This window comes from Stegostoma tigrinum, chromosome 26, assembly GCF_030684315.1.
Source record: "Stegostoma tigrinum isolate sSteTig4 chromosome 26, sSteTig4.hap1, whole genome shotgun sequence".
NCBI classification, from domain to species: domain Eukaryota; kingdom Metazoa; phylum Chordata; class Chondrichthyes; order Orectolobiformes; family Stegostomatidae; genus Stegostoma; species Stegostoma tigrinum.
The window spans coordinates 35,128,697-35,147,251 of record NC_081379.1 but is presented as its reverse complement, the minus strand read 5'-3'; the positions used below and the strand labels follow the sequence as shown (position 1 = coordinate 35,147,251).

General features: G+C 40.3%; 1 protein-coding gene across 3 annotated transcripts in view; it reads right to left on the bottom strand.

Moving 5' to 3' along the window:
- The window catches only part of nos1 (nitric oxide synthase 1 (neuronal)), a 94,082-nt gene that overhangs the window by 59,517 nt on the left and 16,010 nt on the right, over positions 1-18,555 (bottom strand). For all 3 annotated transcript variants that reach the window (XM_059655091.1, XM_059655093.1, XM_059655092.1), the window contains exons 3-7: positions 9,591-9,711; positions 4,976-5,098; positions 4,721-4,866; positions 3,000-3,162; positions 1,531-1,622 (exon numbers count right to left, since the gene is read on the bottom strand). In XM_059655091.1, the coding sequence (XP_059511074.1) occupies positions 1,531-1,622; positions 3,000-3,162; positions 4,721-4,866; positions 4,976-5,098; positions 9,591-9,711 (645 nt within the window). The remainder of the gene's footprint in view (positions 1-1,530; positions 1,623-2,999; positions 3,163-4,720; positions 4,867-4,975; positions 5,099-9,590; positions 9,712-18,555) is intronic.

Genomic DNA, 18,555 nt, shown 5'->3' with positions numbered 1-18,555 from the left:
TTCCAGGTAATACTGATTGCTACATATAGATAGTATTGAAATAATGGGAGCAGAGTCATACAAAACTAGATGAAGACAGAGAAGCATGAGACGAGGGTGTTGTGAACAACCAAGACCATGACTACAAACAGTTTGGGATGCATGACAAAGGGTGGTTCACCATTGCAAAACCTCAGAGGATGTCATCTGTAACTGGACAGTGGTGAAAATCTGGTTGGTGGGATTCTGGCAAAGAAGGACATACATTTGGAATGCAACATCATATTCAAGGACTTTGGACAGGAAAGGAGTTTGGAGATGCAGTTGTAATTTGCAAGGTTAGAAGAGTAAAGAGATGGCTTTTGAGGGAGAAGTGTATTGATGACAGATTTGAAGAAGAGGAAGAATGAAATGGGAGTGGAAGAACCATTAATAATATCAGTGGACATGGGAACCAAGAAGGGAAATATAATTATTGTTTAACTAACTGTACTAAACAAGTTTAGAGATTATGTTCATGTTTAATATGTAAAATATAATTGCTTTGAATGAATTATTGAATGCTGAAATTCACATCTTAAATTCTACAGGCCAGCCTGAAATGATGAAACCATTCATATATCATAAGTGTATTACAAAACGGTGTCGTCTTTGCGGCATACCATTCAATTCAGTTCATAGATCACCTTCATGTTTAATATCTTTAATGGAAGATGATGTTCTCTCCCATTTATCAACATGGGACTGATCACTGGTAATGGGCTTTTTAAAAATCCAGGCCCAGATTTTTATATTAATTCGGAAGTCACTGGGAACTTTAGCAAAAAGTAGAGTTTTGTGCTAAGAATTAAAAATTGACTGAGTTAAACAATATGGCAAAACTTCTATAAAGTTAACAGTTCAGTTGATTGAGCCCTGAACTGGAAGATGCAGGAAACTGACTATAAATTAATCTTTCATCTATCTTATGATGTGAGGGAGATCAGTAGATTGCAAGAACTGTGCAAGATGCTTGATGCTTCAATTCTCCTTGCCACATAGAATAGGAAGAGGTCAGCATTACCCTCAACCCCAATGCCACAAAAATGGCCAAGGTAATAGGGAAATCCAATTAGAATGGTGTAACCTGTATACATGGTAATGCTGAAAAGAATTCCTACTTCTACAGTAGGTATACATGGTGCAGTCCCTGGTCAATCATCTAGGCTCACACATGAGGTAGGATATTGAAGAGTGATATACTATCTTGAAAAATGATATACAGTTCTGAAGCATGAAATATTCCACTGCAGTATATCATGACATCTTTAGGTGATCAGAACAGTAAATTACAGATTAGGAAAAAAAGTAGCCAGACCTAATACAATTTATTTTGAATTGCTGAAGGCCTCTGTTAAACTGTTGGCAAATGAATAGTGAATATGTACTTTGCACAGTAATATTAAACAGTGTAATGTGTATTCCAATGGTTATTGGCTCTGACTAATTTTCTGATTAAGCACAAACCATCAGATCAGCTAGATCAATAAAACAAGCACCCATGGCACTAACCTGAGATTTCCCTTGTTGGTTGCATATTTGATGTGATTACAAACATAATTGAACATTCCATGAGCACTGGAACAGTCACGTGCATCAAAGACCTGCGAACATTACAGCAAATCAACAAGCTCACAGAGAGAGACAATTTATCAGATCCTTTTCTTTTGTAAATGTCATGCTGTGTTGTTTCATAATTTTCCTTTTTTCTTCTACAATGTTACTTCACCACTACTGCATCAACACAATATTTCGTACGTAATGCATAGTATTATAAAACCAATGCTTCTGAATTACAAAGAAATCCCACTAAATGAATTTTGATACAATTTCAGAATGTCAAAACGATGCCAGTTAAAATCTGGAGTGCTTGAATTGAAAAGATCATGCAGGAGGCTCCAAAGGTAACCATTTCCTATTGGATGAATTTCTGACATAACATCTATGGATAATGAGCATTTCTCAGAGTTAGATAAACTAATATCTTGGATGGTGATCCCATCTAGGCCTATTGAAAAATTCCACATAAATACTTTTTCTTTCAGATGCTGGCTTTCTGCTGTATGTTTGTAATGTTGTGTTTTTATAAAATTTAACAGTTGCAACACTCACACATATTCTCTGCACTTCTACAAGATCGTATGGTTTCAATTCTCTGCTCGGTATTTGTGGCTTATTGATCAATTATTGAAGAATTGGCAGGACAGATCTCATTTTAATATGACATAGTAAAATAGCAGGTCACACGTAGGCAACCTGTTCAATGTAAATAAAAATCAGTAAGAGGCAAACGGGCTGCCAATTTACTTTCAGCTATTATCCACTACCAAATACCAACCCTGTAAATTCAATTTCTGGTAATGTTAATATTTACTCAGAGCAATCCATTCACAATCTTGCCTCATCTTTGGAGAGGATGATTGGTTCTTAATCACCATTTAAAAAATGTTCAATATATATTGGTTGAGAATGTGATTAATTAAAAACTACAACAAATATGTGAAAAATACTTAGGTGCAGGCGTACCATATCTCAGTAGAAAGTGTGTTGGAGGCTGGTTTGAGAATTGGTGCTATAGGATCACAGACATGTTTCTGTCTTATATTCCATTTGAGCACAGTTCTCTACTAAAAGCCTCAGAACTTACTCTTGACAGGTTTAAGTTTTAAAATAAAGTTGTTATTTATGCAATATTTTAATGAAAAGTTCATTGTATCAGCATTATTTCATTGTGTACATAATATAGACAGAAGTCATATCAGTGAGTGCATATCACTGTACGTAAGTATTTAAAGGACACTGATCTTGTAAAAATTTATATTTTGACTTGACATGCCTTCTAAAAATTGGAAAAAGAAATTGGGCTTCTTTTTCTATTGTTTTCATTTTTTACCTGCTTCATCTACCTGCTGTGCCATGCACTTGAATTTGTGATCACCCTATATCAGCACATTCTCATACAACCTGTGGTAAATCCCAACCTGCAACTTAGACCACTGGATCCTCCCGATGCAGCGGGTAGCATTTCTCCAGGCATGTTTGGCCCCATAAATTAGCTCAGTATCTCTAAGTTGATATGTGCCAGTCACTTCAATTTCCTTTGTCACCTCCTCGATCCTCTGAAGATGGGCCTTGGACCCATGCCTACAGTCCAAAACAAAGAAATTTATGCTTATAATAAATAGGGCCCAATGTAACTGAATGTTTATTTGGGAGATAAAAATTTAATTTGCCAAGTTCCATGCTAGACTTTGCATTTTAGTATGCTGTGTCTTTTAGTTTTATATTATCCCTTACCTACTTAGTTGCCAAAATCACTTATTTTTTGCAAGGGATTTAAATAGATTCTGCATTGTTAAATTCTTTTTTGAACTCATCTGCCCAGTTTATTGTGCACAGTCAACTGGGAAATTGACCATCGTGCATCAACATATGTCTTAGGGCTTCACAAGAGGAACTTAATTTAAATTACTGAAGTTTGAACCAGATGTGACAAAGCAGCTCCACATTTTAAAATTTAAGTAATTATCATCTGACCAAGGAAGTACACTGGTAAGTAAACTCTACTTCTCGAAACACCAGTGTCACAGCCATAGCTCCCATACATTATGACCCAGTTAACTTTGAACAAAACCAGTAACAATCAGCAGTTTAGCATCGTGGACATCAAGGAATTGGGTTAATAAATCTCAATTTCAATTCACACACCTCTTGTATAACTTACAGTATACAAGCTTAGGGTTTAATACTTCTCATGAGGATGTTTCTTCATCAAATTACTGAAATTTGAATCAGGTCAGGCATAATAATGGTTCCATTATGACCTTACCTTGGAACGAAAGAGAGGTAGAAATATGATGGGCTCTATATTTTTAAAGAGTGAAGTAGGGGAAGAGACAAGTGAAATAAAAGGTAGGGTCAGGGAAAGTTTAGGGGTTGAGGGAGAATGTCCATAAAATGGATGACAGTGTTCATAGTCTGAAGTTGGTGAAGTCCACATCGAGTCCCGGATGTGTAAGCCGGAACTGAAATGCTGTTCCTCCAGCTTGTAATCAGCTTCAATGGAACACTACAGCAGGCCTAGGATGGAAACGTGAGGATGAAAGCAAAATATTCTACACAAATCAAAAAAGACTGGAAGATTGGGGTCATGCTATTTTTTTTCCCATCCCAGCATCTATATTTTTTGAAAAATTTAACCTATTTTCCTAATCAACCTATCCAGAGATCTTATTAAACACCTTCGGAGCAGGTAGGTCTCTTAATCCAGGGGTAGGAAAACGTCCCCTGCACCACAAGAGGGCCATATACCGTTTTTATACTTTTGCTTTCATTCAGAGCCACTTTTATTCTGCTCTTAACACTTACTCCGGATCAATGCTTTGTCCCTCCTGTATAACTATTACCACATCCTTTGCTCTTTTTTTCCTAAAATACCTTTGGTCTCTAACGTCCCTTACTCCTAGTGCTTTTCTAACCTTCCATTTTGTTTCACACTTCCCTCTCCCTTTTCCTACAGCATAAAACTCATCATTTTTCCATCTCTCCTCAGTCCCAAAGGAGAGTCATTTGGATGTGGAACATGAACTGTACTTTTCATCTCCACAGATGCTGCTAGATTTTTTTTCAGTTTCTCTTGCATTCTTTCTTTATACAGATAAAGCAGTTCCTCACTTTAAATAGGCATAAATTTAATAATTGCCTTTTGATAGATGTATAGTACTGGTTAATAAAGTCTGCTGCCAGAGGAAGTAGCTTCTCCTTTGTTCGGGCTTCATTTGGTTTTCTGACTTGCTGGTTTGGCATCATAACTGATCCCAAGCAAATCTGCTCTGTGCACCCAGTTCCCTGTAAACACGAAACACATCAGATATCTTTGAGACCTGTAATGCATTTGTTTATGTTATAATGCTGAAAGATTGTCAGAAAATTTCAAATATTTGAATCTGACCTTTACCTTTCTCGAACTCAGGTGTAGTGTATCATTTAAAACTGCACCTGTTTCCCAGTTCTTTATCTTAACAAAACGGGGACATTTTGTTGGACTGCCATTCAACAAATCTTTTACCGGCGACTCTCCCTGGAACAGAATGATTTCAAATAAATTAATTATTCACCTTTATTTACAAAACAAAATGACTGAAACCGGTACATATAAGTACAAAGTGATGGGATAATATTGGTCTTTAAAAAAATCAATATTTTCCCAACATAGATACATGGATTAACATCTGAATCCTTATTAGGCTGGATACTTAGCTAAAATAAGTCAGTACATTCTGTTATAGGCACACAGTTCAATTCTGGATTACACCAGAGAAACAGAAGTTTCAGTTCTAATATTTGCCAGTGGTTAAAGCCCACAGAAATAATATGTAAAAAATGCAAGAGATATCAGAACAGTAATTGGCAAACCAAAAAAAAACTACGATTCATTAAGACTATTTAGGGTAGCTGCGGAACCTTTACGGTGTGAAAGCAGGCCATTTGCCCCATTGAGTCCATACTGATCCTCTGAGCAATATTCCGCCCAGACCCACCCCATCCCCCCATACCATATGCCCCTAATGTTGCATTTCTCATGGCTAATCTAGCCTGGACATCCCTGGACATGATGCACAATTTAGAATGGCCAATCCACCTTAACTGCACATGTTTGGACTTTAGGAGGAAACTGGAGCACCCAGAGGTAACCCACACAGAGACAGAGAGAACATGCAAACTACACACAGCCAGTGACCTGAGGCTGGAATCGAACCTGGGTTCCTGGCACTGTAAGGCAGCAGTGCTAATGGGAAAGTGTTTCCTGAAGTTAGCATTTACAATGGCCTTAACATCCACAATTATGGAGATGGTTGGTGGATAATGATGGAGAAAACAACAGGCAAGTACAGTGTAAGAATGAAAAGAAACATGATTTACTTTTGATGCCTCATGCAATGCTTAATTCCTGAAAAATTCTCGCAGATAATTTGCACAAAAATAATAGAAGCTACAACTGTATTTATTTTATGATGTTACAAAGGTGCTCAGAAGCAGCATAATTACTTGAGTAACTAATGAAATTTAATTCTCTTGAAGCAGGGACAATGAGCAACAGTTTACATTGACACTGATTTGAAATTTTGAATTAACCTGAGACTAAAATGGGGCTAAAACGAACAAAATAAATGCAATTCTGAGAAGGCTGATTACATTGACAAGCAGATTATTCTGTTGGAAGCTACTTTTCTTGGACATGTACTGAAGAAACAGCTGGTATAACTGTATTTCAGCCAGATGTCATAGTTTGCGATTTTCAAACATTTCTTTGCATATTTTGTCGAGCAGCTCAAGGCACTCAAGAAAGAGAACTTCTAGTCTGTAAGTCCTCTTGAACATCCCTGACGTTCCATGTTCCATCACTGCAGGCTGGGCCTTCAATTACTAGGCCCTAAACTCTGAAATTCACTTCTAACACATCTCTGCTTCTCTACATCCCTCTCCTCCAATTTAACGTATGCTATTTGACCAAGTTGATCACTAATCCTAGTCACTTTTCATGTGGTTTAATGTCATTTTGTTTTCTCAAAATAGTCCCAAGAAGTGGCTTGAGATGTTTTTCATTTGACAAATTCAACTCAATGTCAGGAATGTTGATAAACATGACAGTTCAGTGGAGAAAGGACAGACAGTGATGGCATGACTAGATATTACCAGCTGTACAGTACAGAAGCACTGATCCCTCACAGGTGTAAAACTCCAGAACTTCACTCGCAATAGCATGGCAAACCAATATGCAGTCAAATGAAGTAACCTTCTAAGTTTACGTTACTGATGGAATTTCAGCAGCAACTGGGTGTTGAACTGAGAGGTAGGATGGCTGGCAAGATGGTGCTGGAAGGGGCTATGTTGGATGTTTCCCTGCCACCAGGCCATTTTCCATATGGCATGAAAACTGAATTATTGGCAGTACCCCCCCACTTCCTTGGCCCATAGAGGGGTAGGTCCTGCTGTGGGAATGGCTGCACCTTCCTATCCCATCTGCCCTCTGTCAATGGCAGGACCAACACCCATTTTGCTAGGGTACACCTGTCTGGCTGCCATGTAACCCACCTCCCAACTACTCACCTTCAAGCATGCTAGTCATTGAGACGCTCTCTCCTCGCAGCTCCAGCCTCATCAGCAGCCACCATTAGCACTGGCATTGCTGGGCTGCCAACCCTATGATTAAAACTGACAGCTCTTGTGGGTGGTTTGCCATACTATTCAATTAGACACCATCAGGGTTAGGCTACTCTGAATCCCAACACCAGCTGAAGCAAGATCACTCAGCAGCTTTAGGGCTGGCCACAAGACTTCAGAAGTCAGGGCAAGTCCTTACCCAGAATAAAACATCTGGAACGTTTTTCAAAGTTTCTGCTTTGCATTGAGTTAAGAATTGCTTATAAAAGCCTCTCTTTTGTTTCAATGCATATCTTTTCTCCCATCTTCTGACAACATCACTAAGCTATATTTGAATGAAAACAAAGCTGCTGGAAAAGCTCAGCAGATCTGGCAACATCAGTGAAGGAAAAATCAGAGTTAACGTTCCTGGTGCAGTGACCCTTCCGCAGAATTGATGGTGGCTGGGAAAACGTCAGTTTATATGCAGAAAAAAGTGAGAGGCATTGGATAGGGAGTAAACGATAGGATAGAGCTTGAAGAGAGAGAAGCGCAGTTGAAAACGCAGAGTTGATAACAATCAGGCTGGGAGGTGAACTGTTGTTAATAGGGACTATTAGTGACTACCAACAAGTGGTATATAATGGCAGGCTGTGCGGTAACAAGGCCTGGTGTGTGGGGTAGGGGGCTGGGACATGGGAGAGTTTAGGCCCTAAAATTATTGAACTTGATACTGGGTCCAGAGGGCTGTAGAGTCCCCAAGCAGAAAATGAGGTGTTGTTCTTCCAGCTTGCACTGGGCTTTGTGGAACACTGCAGCAAGCCAGAGACAGAGGTATTGGCCAAGGAACAGGGAAGTGCGTTAAAGTGGCAGGCACCAGGTAGTTCAGGGTCTTTTTGTGAGCAGAACATAGGTGTTCTGCAAAGTGGTCACCCAGTCTATGCTTCGTTTCCCCAATGTAGAGGAGACCACATTATGAGCAGCGAATGTAGTAGATTTGATGCTGGGAAGTGCAGGTGAAGTGTTGCTTCACCTGGAAGGTATGTTTGGGCCCTTGGATACTGGGGAGGGAGGAGGTAAATGGGCAGGTGTTGCACCTTTGCCAGTTACAGGGGAAGGGGCTGGAGGGCTGTGGGGAGATGTTGGGGTGAAGGAAGTGTGGGCCAGTGTGTCTCGGAGGGAACGTTCCCTGCAGAATATGGACAAGGCAGGGGAGGGGAGGGGAATATGTGTCTGGTGTTTGCATCTTGCTGGAGGTGGCAGAAATGGCATCTGATGATCTTCTGGATATGGATGCTGGTGGGATGGTAGGTAAGAGAAAGGGGAACCCTATCGCTGTTGCGGGAGGGAAGAGAAGGGATGAGGGTGGATGTGCGGGAGACAGGTCAAACCTAGTTAAAGGCCTTGATGACCACAGAGCTGGGGACCCCTCACTGAGAAAGAAGATGGGCATTTCGGAGGCTCCCTCATCGAGGTTAACCTCATCTGAATATATACAATGGAGATGGAGGAACTGGGAGAATGGGATGAAGACTTTATAGGAAGTGGGATGTGAGGATGCACAGTCCAGGTAGCTGTGGGAGTCAGTCTATCCCCAGAAATGGAAACAGAAATGTCAAAGAAGGGAAGGGAGCAGTTAGAGATAGACCAGGTGAAGGTGAGGGCAGGATGGAAATTGGAGACGAAATTGATGAAGTTTTCCAATTTCGGATGACAGGGGGAAGCAGTACCAATGATATCATCGATGCATCAGAGAAAGACTTGTGGGTGGGGGCCGGAATAGGACTGGAACTCTGAAATATCCACTTGCTGAGCTTTTCCATAAACTTTGTTTTTGTTCCTGATTCACAGCATCCACAGTTATTTCAGTTTATATGTGAATGAAAACTGGCTATGCTCTGCTATCCTACTCAAATGTCCAATGTAGATGTGTGAGTTGAGGCAGAGTGACACTAAACCACTCCTGCTTGAGACATGTAGCAATTGAATTCAATCCTAACATCAAGAAATATACACTGCACGTATGTGCATTTTCGACCATGGTTCATTCATTCAAGATCAGAATCAAGGGTTCTAGCTGGCTGATCTTATGTCTCCCTGTCTAGACCAAAAAGAATGTTAACACTCTTTTGCTAAGATCACTGTTCTGCTCAAGGAGCTTGTTGTATTTACCTATTAAATGACTGGGGAACATTAAAATGATTAGATACTTTCCCTCTATTCCTCTTATTTCAATGCAGCAAAAATCTCGATCAAATACTCTCAAATTTATGTTTCCTATTTTTAACATCTCATGTTTCAGATATCAGAGAAATGTATAATTAATTGGGTATGACAGAAGCAGTTACTTAATACCATTTTTGTTACCCATCACATCTTCATTGTTTGATATTCTATTTTTCTGTGATGTTAGTATTAAATTCTCTTACCTGTTCAGAATAAGGACTAGGAAGCACTGTCAGCATAGTTTTGTTCCTCCACAAATCATGAAATACTCTGTCATTCTCAGTTTGGAGATGCAAATGCTGCTGGCCTTTGTCTGTTTCTCCCCTAAATGTGAACATTATTTTGATTATTTCTTTGATAATAAAACAGTCTTATACTCCTTTTCCGCTCCACAAATGCTTTAAAGCAGAATCTGAATGCAACTTTGGACAACAGTATAATTTTAAGCATATGTTCCAAGCGCACACCTAGAAAATGTTAACCAGGCAGCTACTATCCTTTTCACTGCATTCCTAATGTTAATCTCCAACTTAAATTTAACAATTAACACAGTGTTCATTACAATAGTATCACTACATATTGTTCCTGTAATAGCAGCCCCTGAATACATGCAGCATTGACCTAAAAATTCTACATTCATTTTCAAGGAATTTATTACTGCAGTGATTTACATATTTCTGGTTCTTAGCTAAGTACTCTAGTAGATTTCTGATATACTTAAAACTGTTATCTCTTCTTTGAAGCCTCCCTCCCCTACCCCAGTCATGCAGCCTCCTTCCCCTCCACAGTCCACTTTACTCCCACTTAGTGAGTCCTTTCTTCTTTACAGTCTTGCAGTCCCTTCTGTTCTCCCCCCAAACTCCCTTTTTTCTAACACCTTGGAACACCTTTTGTCCTCTCCTCCTGCAAACTCCTTCTATCTCCTCTCATCCTACAGCAACTTTCTTCTCTCCCTCACTCTGCTGTTCCCTTCTTTACAGCTGCCCATTTGCATCCCCCTGGTTCTGCCACCACTGTCTCCCCCCAACTTTCAGTTCCCTTTCCCCTCTCACTCTTGCAGCTCCCCTCTTCTTCCTGACTCGAATTCTGTCCCACGCACAGCCCAGAACCTGCCAACGGCAACTGCCCCTCCCCACAATCATCCCAGTATGAATAAAGTGAGCTTGATAACTTCAGCGCCTTCTCCTGACATAGATATGGAGACATCAGAAGACACTTGGAAATAGAGATAAAGAAACACAACATAACATAAAGAAACCAAATAAATGCACATTCATAATAGCAATAAGTTGAGGAAAGATGAACACTAACTATGCCATGATACTTACTGCATGACTTCAATTTTTACAGTAGATATGGTCCTTAGGCAGTGATTAGTGCCAATATCATGTATTTCCATCATCAGAACATTTTTGTGATATATTAGTGCTTTTTAATAATGTACATAATTGCCAAGTATATCAAAAGTAAAATCTTAAATATTGCAAAGTAGGAAGCATATATTTGCCGCTACACTAAGCCAGAGCTGCAACTGCTTCATTATAACAGAAAAAGACTACTTGCAGTGTGTTTATCAATGAGTGTGGACCTTAATTAGATTTAAAAATCACAAATTATGCTTCACCTTTTGAGCTCCTGCCTGATGGTGTTGGATTAAGTTAAGAAAAGCGTAGTTGTAGAATGTTTGACTATGCACTGTGTATTGTTATTGGTGCCATTGGTCATGGATAATAACAAAAACCATGACATTTTTCAATGAAAATACAGCATTATACTCGTATTGCTAATATGCGAGCATCACCATCCATTAAATTGTCCATTTCTTTACACTGTTATTCTTATGTCCTCCTCATGTCCAATGTGTCTTGTGACCAATTTTGTTTGCCTTGTAATTAGCTATGTTAACTGTATCAGAAATATTGTGGAAATTTTAACAAAAGATGGTAATGTCCATTTAAGGATATGGATAATGACGAATATGCAATAAAGATTCAGTTAATGGCAGACATAGATCAAGAGTTTTCTACAAATACTTAGACAGAAAAAACAAAAAACATGGGATCTTATACAAAATAATTACTAGTAGATATGAGGGAAATCCTGGAATCTTTCCGACATTCTTTTGAAAAATTCAATTATAGTTTAGTGTGAATAACTTTGTCCACCAAAACTGTACTCACTGCTGGACCTCAAACTATTAAATTGTCCACAGTTTTTGCTGGAAACATCAGCTTTTGTGCTCCTAAGATGCTGCTTGGCCTGCCGTGTTCATCCAGCTCCACACTTTGTTATCTCAGATTCTCCAGCATCTGCAGTTTCCATTATCTCTAGTAGAGCTCAATGAACACAGCAGCATCCAGCTTAGACCCTTAGAAGAAGGGTCTAGGCCCAAAACGTCAGCCTTCCTGCTTCACTGATGCTGCTTGGCCTGCTGTGTTCATCCAGCTGTACACTGAGCTAACACCAGTGCTTCATTGGAGGCTCACTGATGATGTTACCTAGAATGGTGACGAAATGTCTGAAAACTAACCTTCCAGCTCAGTGAGCAAACTCACATCCAGAAATTCAACCTGAGCTACAAATCTTCTCAAAACACACTGAGTTATCTCAGATTCTCCAGCATTTGCAGTTCCTACTATCTCTGAAACAGATCTTTCAATGAATCAGGATTCTATTGTTTGGAGCAACAGTCATTGAACATGTGATGAAATATATTTGAAACCAACTGAAAAAAACACTTTGAGTCAGGTGTTTAAGAAGAAACATGTTCCTATACAGCAAAGCACATAAACACAATCAGGATGTTTACTTCAAAGACAACATTTGTAATGAATCTTTCTGGTTCCAAGGTTCCATCAGATATTGTTTAATTTGTAGCCCCTCCTTGAGGACAGACAGAGATTATAAAGTACTTTCCATAGGTAGCCACAAGGCTATCGGAATGATGTTGCATCAGTTGAGGAAGGAGGCAAGACTTTGACAAAGAATGATAGGAAATAATAGATGTGAATTCTCATAAAAACATACAAAAAAGTAGTTAAGACAATGGCAATTCAGAGTAGCACTTCAAGATGCTGGATAGATTTCAGCTGAAATACAATGATGGACAGCACATTTAAATAAATTAAGACCTTGGAGTGGATTAAAAGGCTTGTCAGGATGATACCAGGGGTATGCGATGTGAGACTGGAGAAGATGGGATTGTTCCATTTAGAGCAGATGGAAAAATAATGCAAGTGAGCTGATAACCAGACATCATAGATTTAAAATCATTGGAGACCTTGTTTCACCACAGGAGCATACAGTGGAATCAGATTCGAAAAGAAACTTGTAAAAGCAATTGGACATGTGCTTGAATAGAATTAAATTGCAAGGCTGAGAGTAAAGATCTGGGTTTGGGATTAGTTTGGGTAGTTCACCCAAACTGCATTCACAGGCACAGCGGTCTAAACAGTTTCCTGTGCTGTAACATGTTATGATTCTTTAAAGTAACTCTGGATACCAGATTAAAACCTGAGATATCAGAATGAATTTCAGACACAGAGTTATCAGTTATAACACTTGCAATGATATCTCGGACCTACAGTGGCCCATACCTTTGAGTTACCTAACTGAACAGCTCCTGACAAAAAGTACTGAGACCTCTTATTGGTGGCTGTACGTCATCCAAACCCCTTTTCTTTTTTTATTCATTAACGGGATGAGGGCATTGCTGACCAGGCAGCATTTATGGCCCATCCCTAATTGCCCACAGGGCAGTTCAGAGTCAACCACATTGCTGTGGGACCGGAGTCACATGTAGGCCAGACCAGGTAAGGATGAGTTTCCTTTCCTAAAAGATATTCGTGAACCAGATAGGTTTTTCTGACAATTGATAATGGACTCATGGTCATCATGAGATTCTTAATCCTGGATATTTTATTGAATTTAAATTCTACCATCTGCTGTGTTGGGATTCAAACCAAGGCCCCAGAATGTTATTTGGGTCTCTGGATCAACAATCCAGTGATAATACCACTAGGCCATTGCCTCCCCTTATGGATGGGGCTGGCCATGATGGAGCCACAGGACTGAACTTGCACTGCAGAATCTCAGCCCCCATCACCAGGATCACACTGACCAGGAACCTGACCATGGCTGAATCCCCTGCACTGGAATGGGAGGCTGTCCTTGACTTACTGTGTAGGACCTCTTGACTGATGGTGCCTTTAAAGACTTCAGTGAGGACTACTGCCCTGAGAATTTGAGACGTGGCCACTTGCTTGTTGTATATGCAGTGTGTTTGCAGTGTAAGCTGCTAGCATGTGGTGCAGGTTTGAGATTCAGGTAGCACATTGCCATTCAGCAAGATGCACACACTTCCTTGACTGAGGACTGCTGTCCAGTACGGCAAGCTGCCTGGCCATGCGGCTTCAGTAATTGGCAGGGCAAGGCATAGACAATGTGAGCTTGCTGATAGGCACCAGCTGTGTGAGTGCTAAAGAGCAAGCAAGCAGCACTGAGATGCAGAGATAACGGGAACTGCAGATGCTGGAGAATCCGAGATAACAAAGTGTGGGGCTGGATGAACACAGCGGGCGAAGCAGCATCTTAGGAGCACAAAAGCTGACGTTTCGGGCCTCGACCCTTCATCATAAAAGGGGATGGGGAGAGGATTCTGAAATAAATAGGGAGAGAGGGGGAGGCAGACTGAAGATGGATAGAGGAGAAGATAGGTGGAGAGCCTCCGCTCCGCTTCGTGAACCACTTCGACTCCCCCTCCCATTCCTCAGACGACATGTCCATCCTGGGCCTCCTGCAGTGCCATAACGATGCCACCCGTAGGTTGCAGGAACAGAAACTCATATTCTGCTTGGGAACCCTCCAGCCCAACGGTATCAATGTGGATTTCACCAGCTTCAAAATCTCCCCTCCCCCCCACGATATCCAAGAACCAGACCAGCTCGTCCCAGCCTGCCTAATCTGTTCTTCCTCTCACCTATCCCCTCCTCCCACCTCAAGCCGCACCTCCGTTTCCCACCTACTAACCTCATCCCGCCACCTTGACCTGTCCTTCCTCCCCGGACTGACCTATCCCCTCCCCACCCATACTCTCCTCTCCTCCTATCTTCTCCTCTATCCATCTTCAGTCCACCTCCCCCTTTCTCCCTATTTATTTCAGAATCCTCTCCCCATCCCCCTTTTCTGATGAAGGGTCTAGGCCTGGCAAGTCAACTTTTGTGCTCCTAAGATGCTGCTTGGCCTGCTGTGTTCATCCAGCTCCACACTTTGTTATCTTAGCCCTGAGATGTAGCCTGGTCCTACTGAGCTGGATACTCAGCCTTATGTGTGAAGTGTCCCTGATGCAGCCTCTCAATGATAGCTCCCGGTGTGCCTTGCAAGTCTGTGCTTCCTATGTGGCCTTTAAATATAGTGGAGCTGTGCCATGGTGGTTGTAAAGTGTTTGCAAGTTCAGATACCGATGTCCATGGACAAGGAATGCATGCGGCTGGTGTCAGTTGGGTTGTGCTGTTCGATTCTGTTCGGTAATGTGCAAAATGGACCTCACTTGTATCAAGCTGTGAGTTAAATCTGTCAGGTAACTGCTCTGACTTCATGTAGAGTTTTCTCAACAACCCTTAATTTAAATGTTAACCATTCATAGTATTGAAGAAAAAATAGAATTGATCTTTGAAGTACCTAAAACATTTTGAGAGATTTATTAGAATTCTTGCTTGTTGCCATGTTCGGTAAGATAGGAAGCTGAATAGTGAGGACATGAGCTGGGTCATTACCAAGGCACTTGTCAAGCAATAATTCCCCTCAGTCAGCAATTTGCTGCTGCCTCACGAGAAATTTGCCCGTGCTGCTAGTCAAAAGCATAAAAGGTGGACCAAGATGCTCCCAATGTTGAGATGGGTGTTGCTAGATGTTTTGTCCCGTTCTGCCACAAATCTCAGCATAGCCCACTATGGTCTGAGCTCTGTAAAATTCTGCCCAATGTACGCACAAAAAATAATGCATGTGAAATCTGTCAAACCCTAAAGAATGCTGCAGAATACTATAGAATGATTTTCAGTGAGCACTTTAATGTAGTGAAACAAAGATGCTGTAATGCTGTTCCTTACTGGGACTCCCTGTCCCTAGTGGAATACAGCCTTGTGCTGAGACCCTCTTTGTTTTACACCTCTTGTGCTCCTTTGAGTCCCCTCTTGCTCATTTTCCTATCACATTGCAGGCCAAGGTCCATAGAAGTGGAGCATTCATAACTGCGAGCAAGCAGCTATGTGGAACAATGGAAGTCAGGAAAAAATCCTCCAACAATTCACTGAAGATGTGACCAACTTTAAGCAGCAGTACAATCCTCCACAAGCTTCTATTTAGACAGCAAAGGTTAGTTGAAATTAATCAACAACTAGCTAAGCTATCAGTGTTTCATGTTTCTGGTAATAGCGCTGTTGGAGTCCTTTCCAAGATAAAAGGAGGGAATGGCACAGTTAGAATAAAAAAAATTCACTGTCCAAATCCACTGCTCATATTAATATTCTACTCCAAAATGGAGCATGGTACCGTCTACACCAGAAGTACTTTGGACATGGAATGGTATCTGCAACACTAAAATATAGACATTATCCAACAGGATGATGCAATCAAGGTTCCTGAGATTCAATAATTGTTTCAGCGAACACACCTTTCCAATACTTTAAACACCTCACTTCTCATCTCTTGAGTATTTCCCTGTGTTCGCCATAAAAGGCAATATGACAATGCATTTGTAATTTTATATTACAGCTAACATCATTCTGTCAAATCATTTTCATTTCCACTTAATCATCTGCAATCAATGGTTTGGGCTGACAGTCTCTTCTCAGGTCTTTGTCACTGAACTCTTTAGAACAGCGACTTGAAGTTTCTATAACAGCTAAATTGGTTAAAGTTTCACTGACTCAGATTTATGAACCAGAATTGAATTACAATCTTTTCTGAGCCAACTTATCTCACTTCATTGGGAAATAACAACTGACGTCTAGATGAGGAAGGAGAAAACCAGCCGAGTTTCCCAAAAATATATACCTCTTGCTGGAAAATGTGCATGGACAGTTCCAAGGTCAGTCCTCGCTATGATGCTTCTACAGTTAAACAATCTGCCTGTACAAACACTCTCAGCTTGGAAGAAGAAAAGGGAGGTACAATTAATCATGTAGCACTGTACCTCAGCCAGAATGAAAACTTGCAGGAGATGGGAGAAAACTGCAAACACAAAATGGAAATATTTGTGCTAGTATAATGGTTTTCCATTTTGAGAAGAAAGCATCCTCAATATATGAGGAAACATAAGTAACAAACTGTATCTTATCCAATCACAGTATAGCATGTATGTGAATTATTATTCAACATTTTAGTCCAAGTTCAAAAGGATAATCTGTGCCTTTTCTGATTCTCCTTGTCAAAAATCCTTCCCCCTTTCCCATTGAGTTGAGATTCATGGTATGAGTGTTATCAAATTTTAAAATCTCCTATCAATATTTCATACTCATGCCTTGACACTGTGGCTTATGCCATAACACTGCCGACAGATGCAAACTTTTCTCCCAGTATCTCACTCAGTTGGTTAATCAGTACCTATGAGCCCAACGGTAAATATCAGTAAGCTTTTGTACTCATTTTAAAACATCTAATGGCTGCACTTTCCGGTAGGAAAAATGACACAATATTTGGTGTTGAGGCTTTGGCGTTCTTCCACCTTTTTTCCAAAGTTGACTACTGGCTTCAATCACCTAATTCAGGAAAGAACAATGATTAAACTTTTTTAAAAATTCTCAATTATATCAGAAATAAATGACACATCTATGAAAGGCATGCTATATCTGTGTTAGAATTTCTCTGACAAATCTACCAAACTTATTATGTCTTAAGTAATTCTGCAATTCATTATGAGGATAAATGCTGAGTGTACGACAAAAACCTCAGTTTTCTAAAAAATGATTAGAATTTTCAAATACATTGCTGTTTTTAGTTGAAATTTGTAATTGGTTAGCCCTGTTTGGGGGTACTACATAGATATCTACAGGAAAAGTAAAAATTAAGTTGCCATAGTCCTACCAGAGCTTAGTTCATTAGAAACAGACAACTGGTGGTGGCTTATACTGAGGGTCACATGCCTCAGGTGAGGAGAAGGATTGAGAAGGAGAGTTCTTCATGCAGCTCTTATCTATAGAAGATTATTACGAATGCCTCAAAATTGTCCAGTAAGACATTGAATATCATTCCCCACTGTAATGTTGCTGACAATACAGCAATATTCAAACCTCCAATGTCAATAATGGGTTCATTTTCTTAGTTGGGAGGCTGAACGTTCTGAACCCTTTAGGTATGGCTAGCAACTCAAAAGATTGCTTAAATCAGAAGGAAGTTGACACAAGGCGAGTGACAATCAATAAGATGCGACGGTCAAAAGGGTAGCCAATTATTTGCCCAATTTATGGCCACCTCCTTCACAGCACCTTTCCAGCATTGGTAAAGGTTGCCAATGTATGATGTACTTACTGGATAAACCCTGACACCTCCCAGGAGGGGGGGTGGGTGCTCTATCATGGGGCCCCAGATAGAAGCCAACATCTCTTGCACTCAAAACCACATCCTAAATCTCTAGGGAATGTCTCCCATGCACCAGGTTCCTCATGATGACTTACCCTGTGATAATGTTTGCAGGTCCAAGTGAGTGGAACATGTTCTGTAAATGGATGACCGTTTCAGCGATTTTATTAATTGGCTACCACTGACAAAGTCCAGCATCATGGTTCTACTGTCTGTGGGAGTGGATGTGGTTCCCACTTGGGGTCTCAAAAATAGGATTTGCTTCCTGTCTTAAATATTCAGCTCTAGCAATGTGAATAACTTCCTTCATCTCCACTGCACACCCTGAGGTGACCTCACATTGATAAACTGCCCAGTGCTTTCCATTATTCACATTTCCTGTGAATAGAGACTTAGAACTCGAAGTGAAGTAATGAGTAATGCCATGTTCCAGAAATCCACAAACAAAGGTTTGTATCTTCTTGAATTGGTCTTTTATTTATAATTTCAGTCTTTATCTGTCTTTTACTTTCTAAAGTTTCTAAACCATGAAACAAAGACTACATTGTGTGTGCTCAGGAAGTTTGATTCTTTTGTCTCTTATAGAAACAC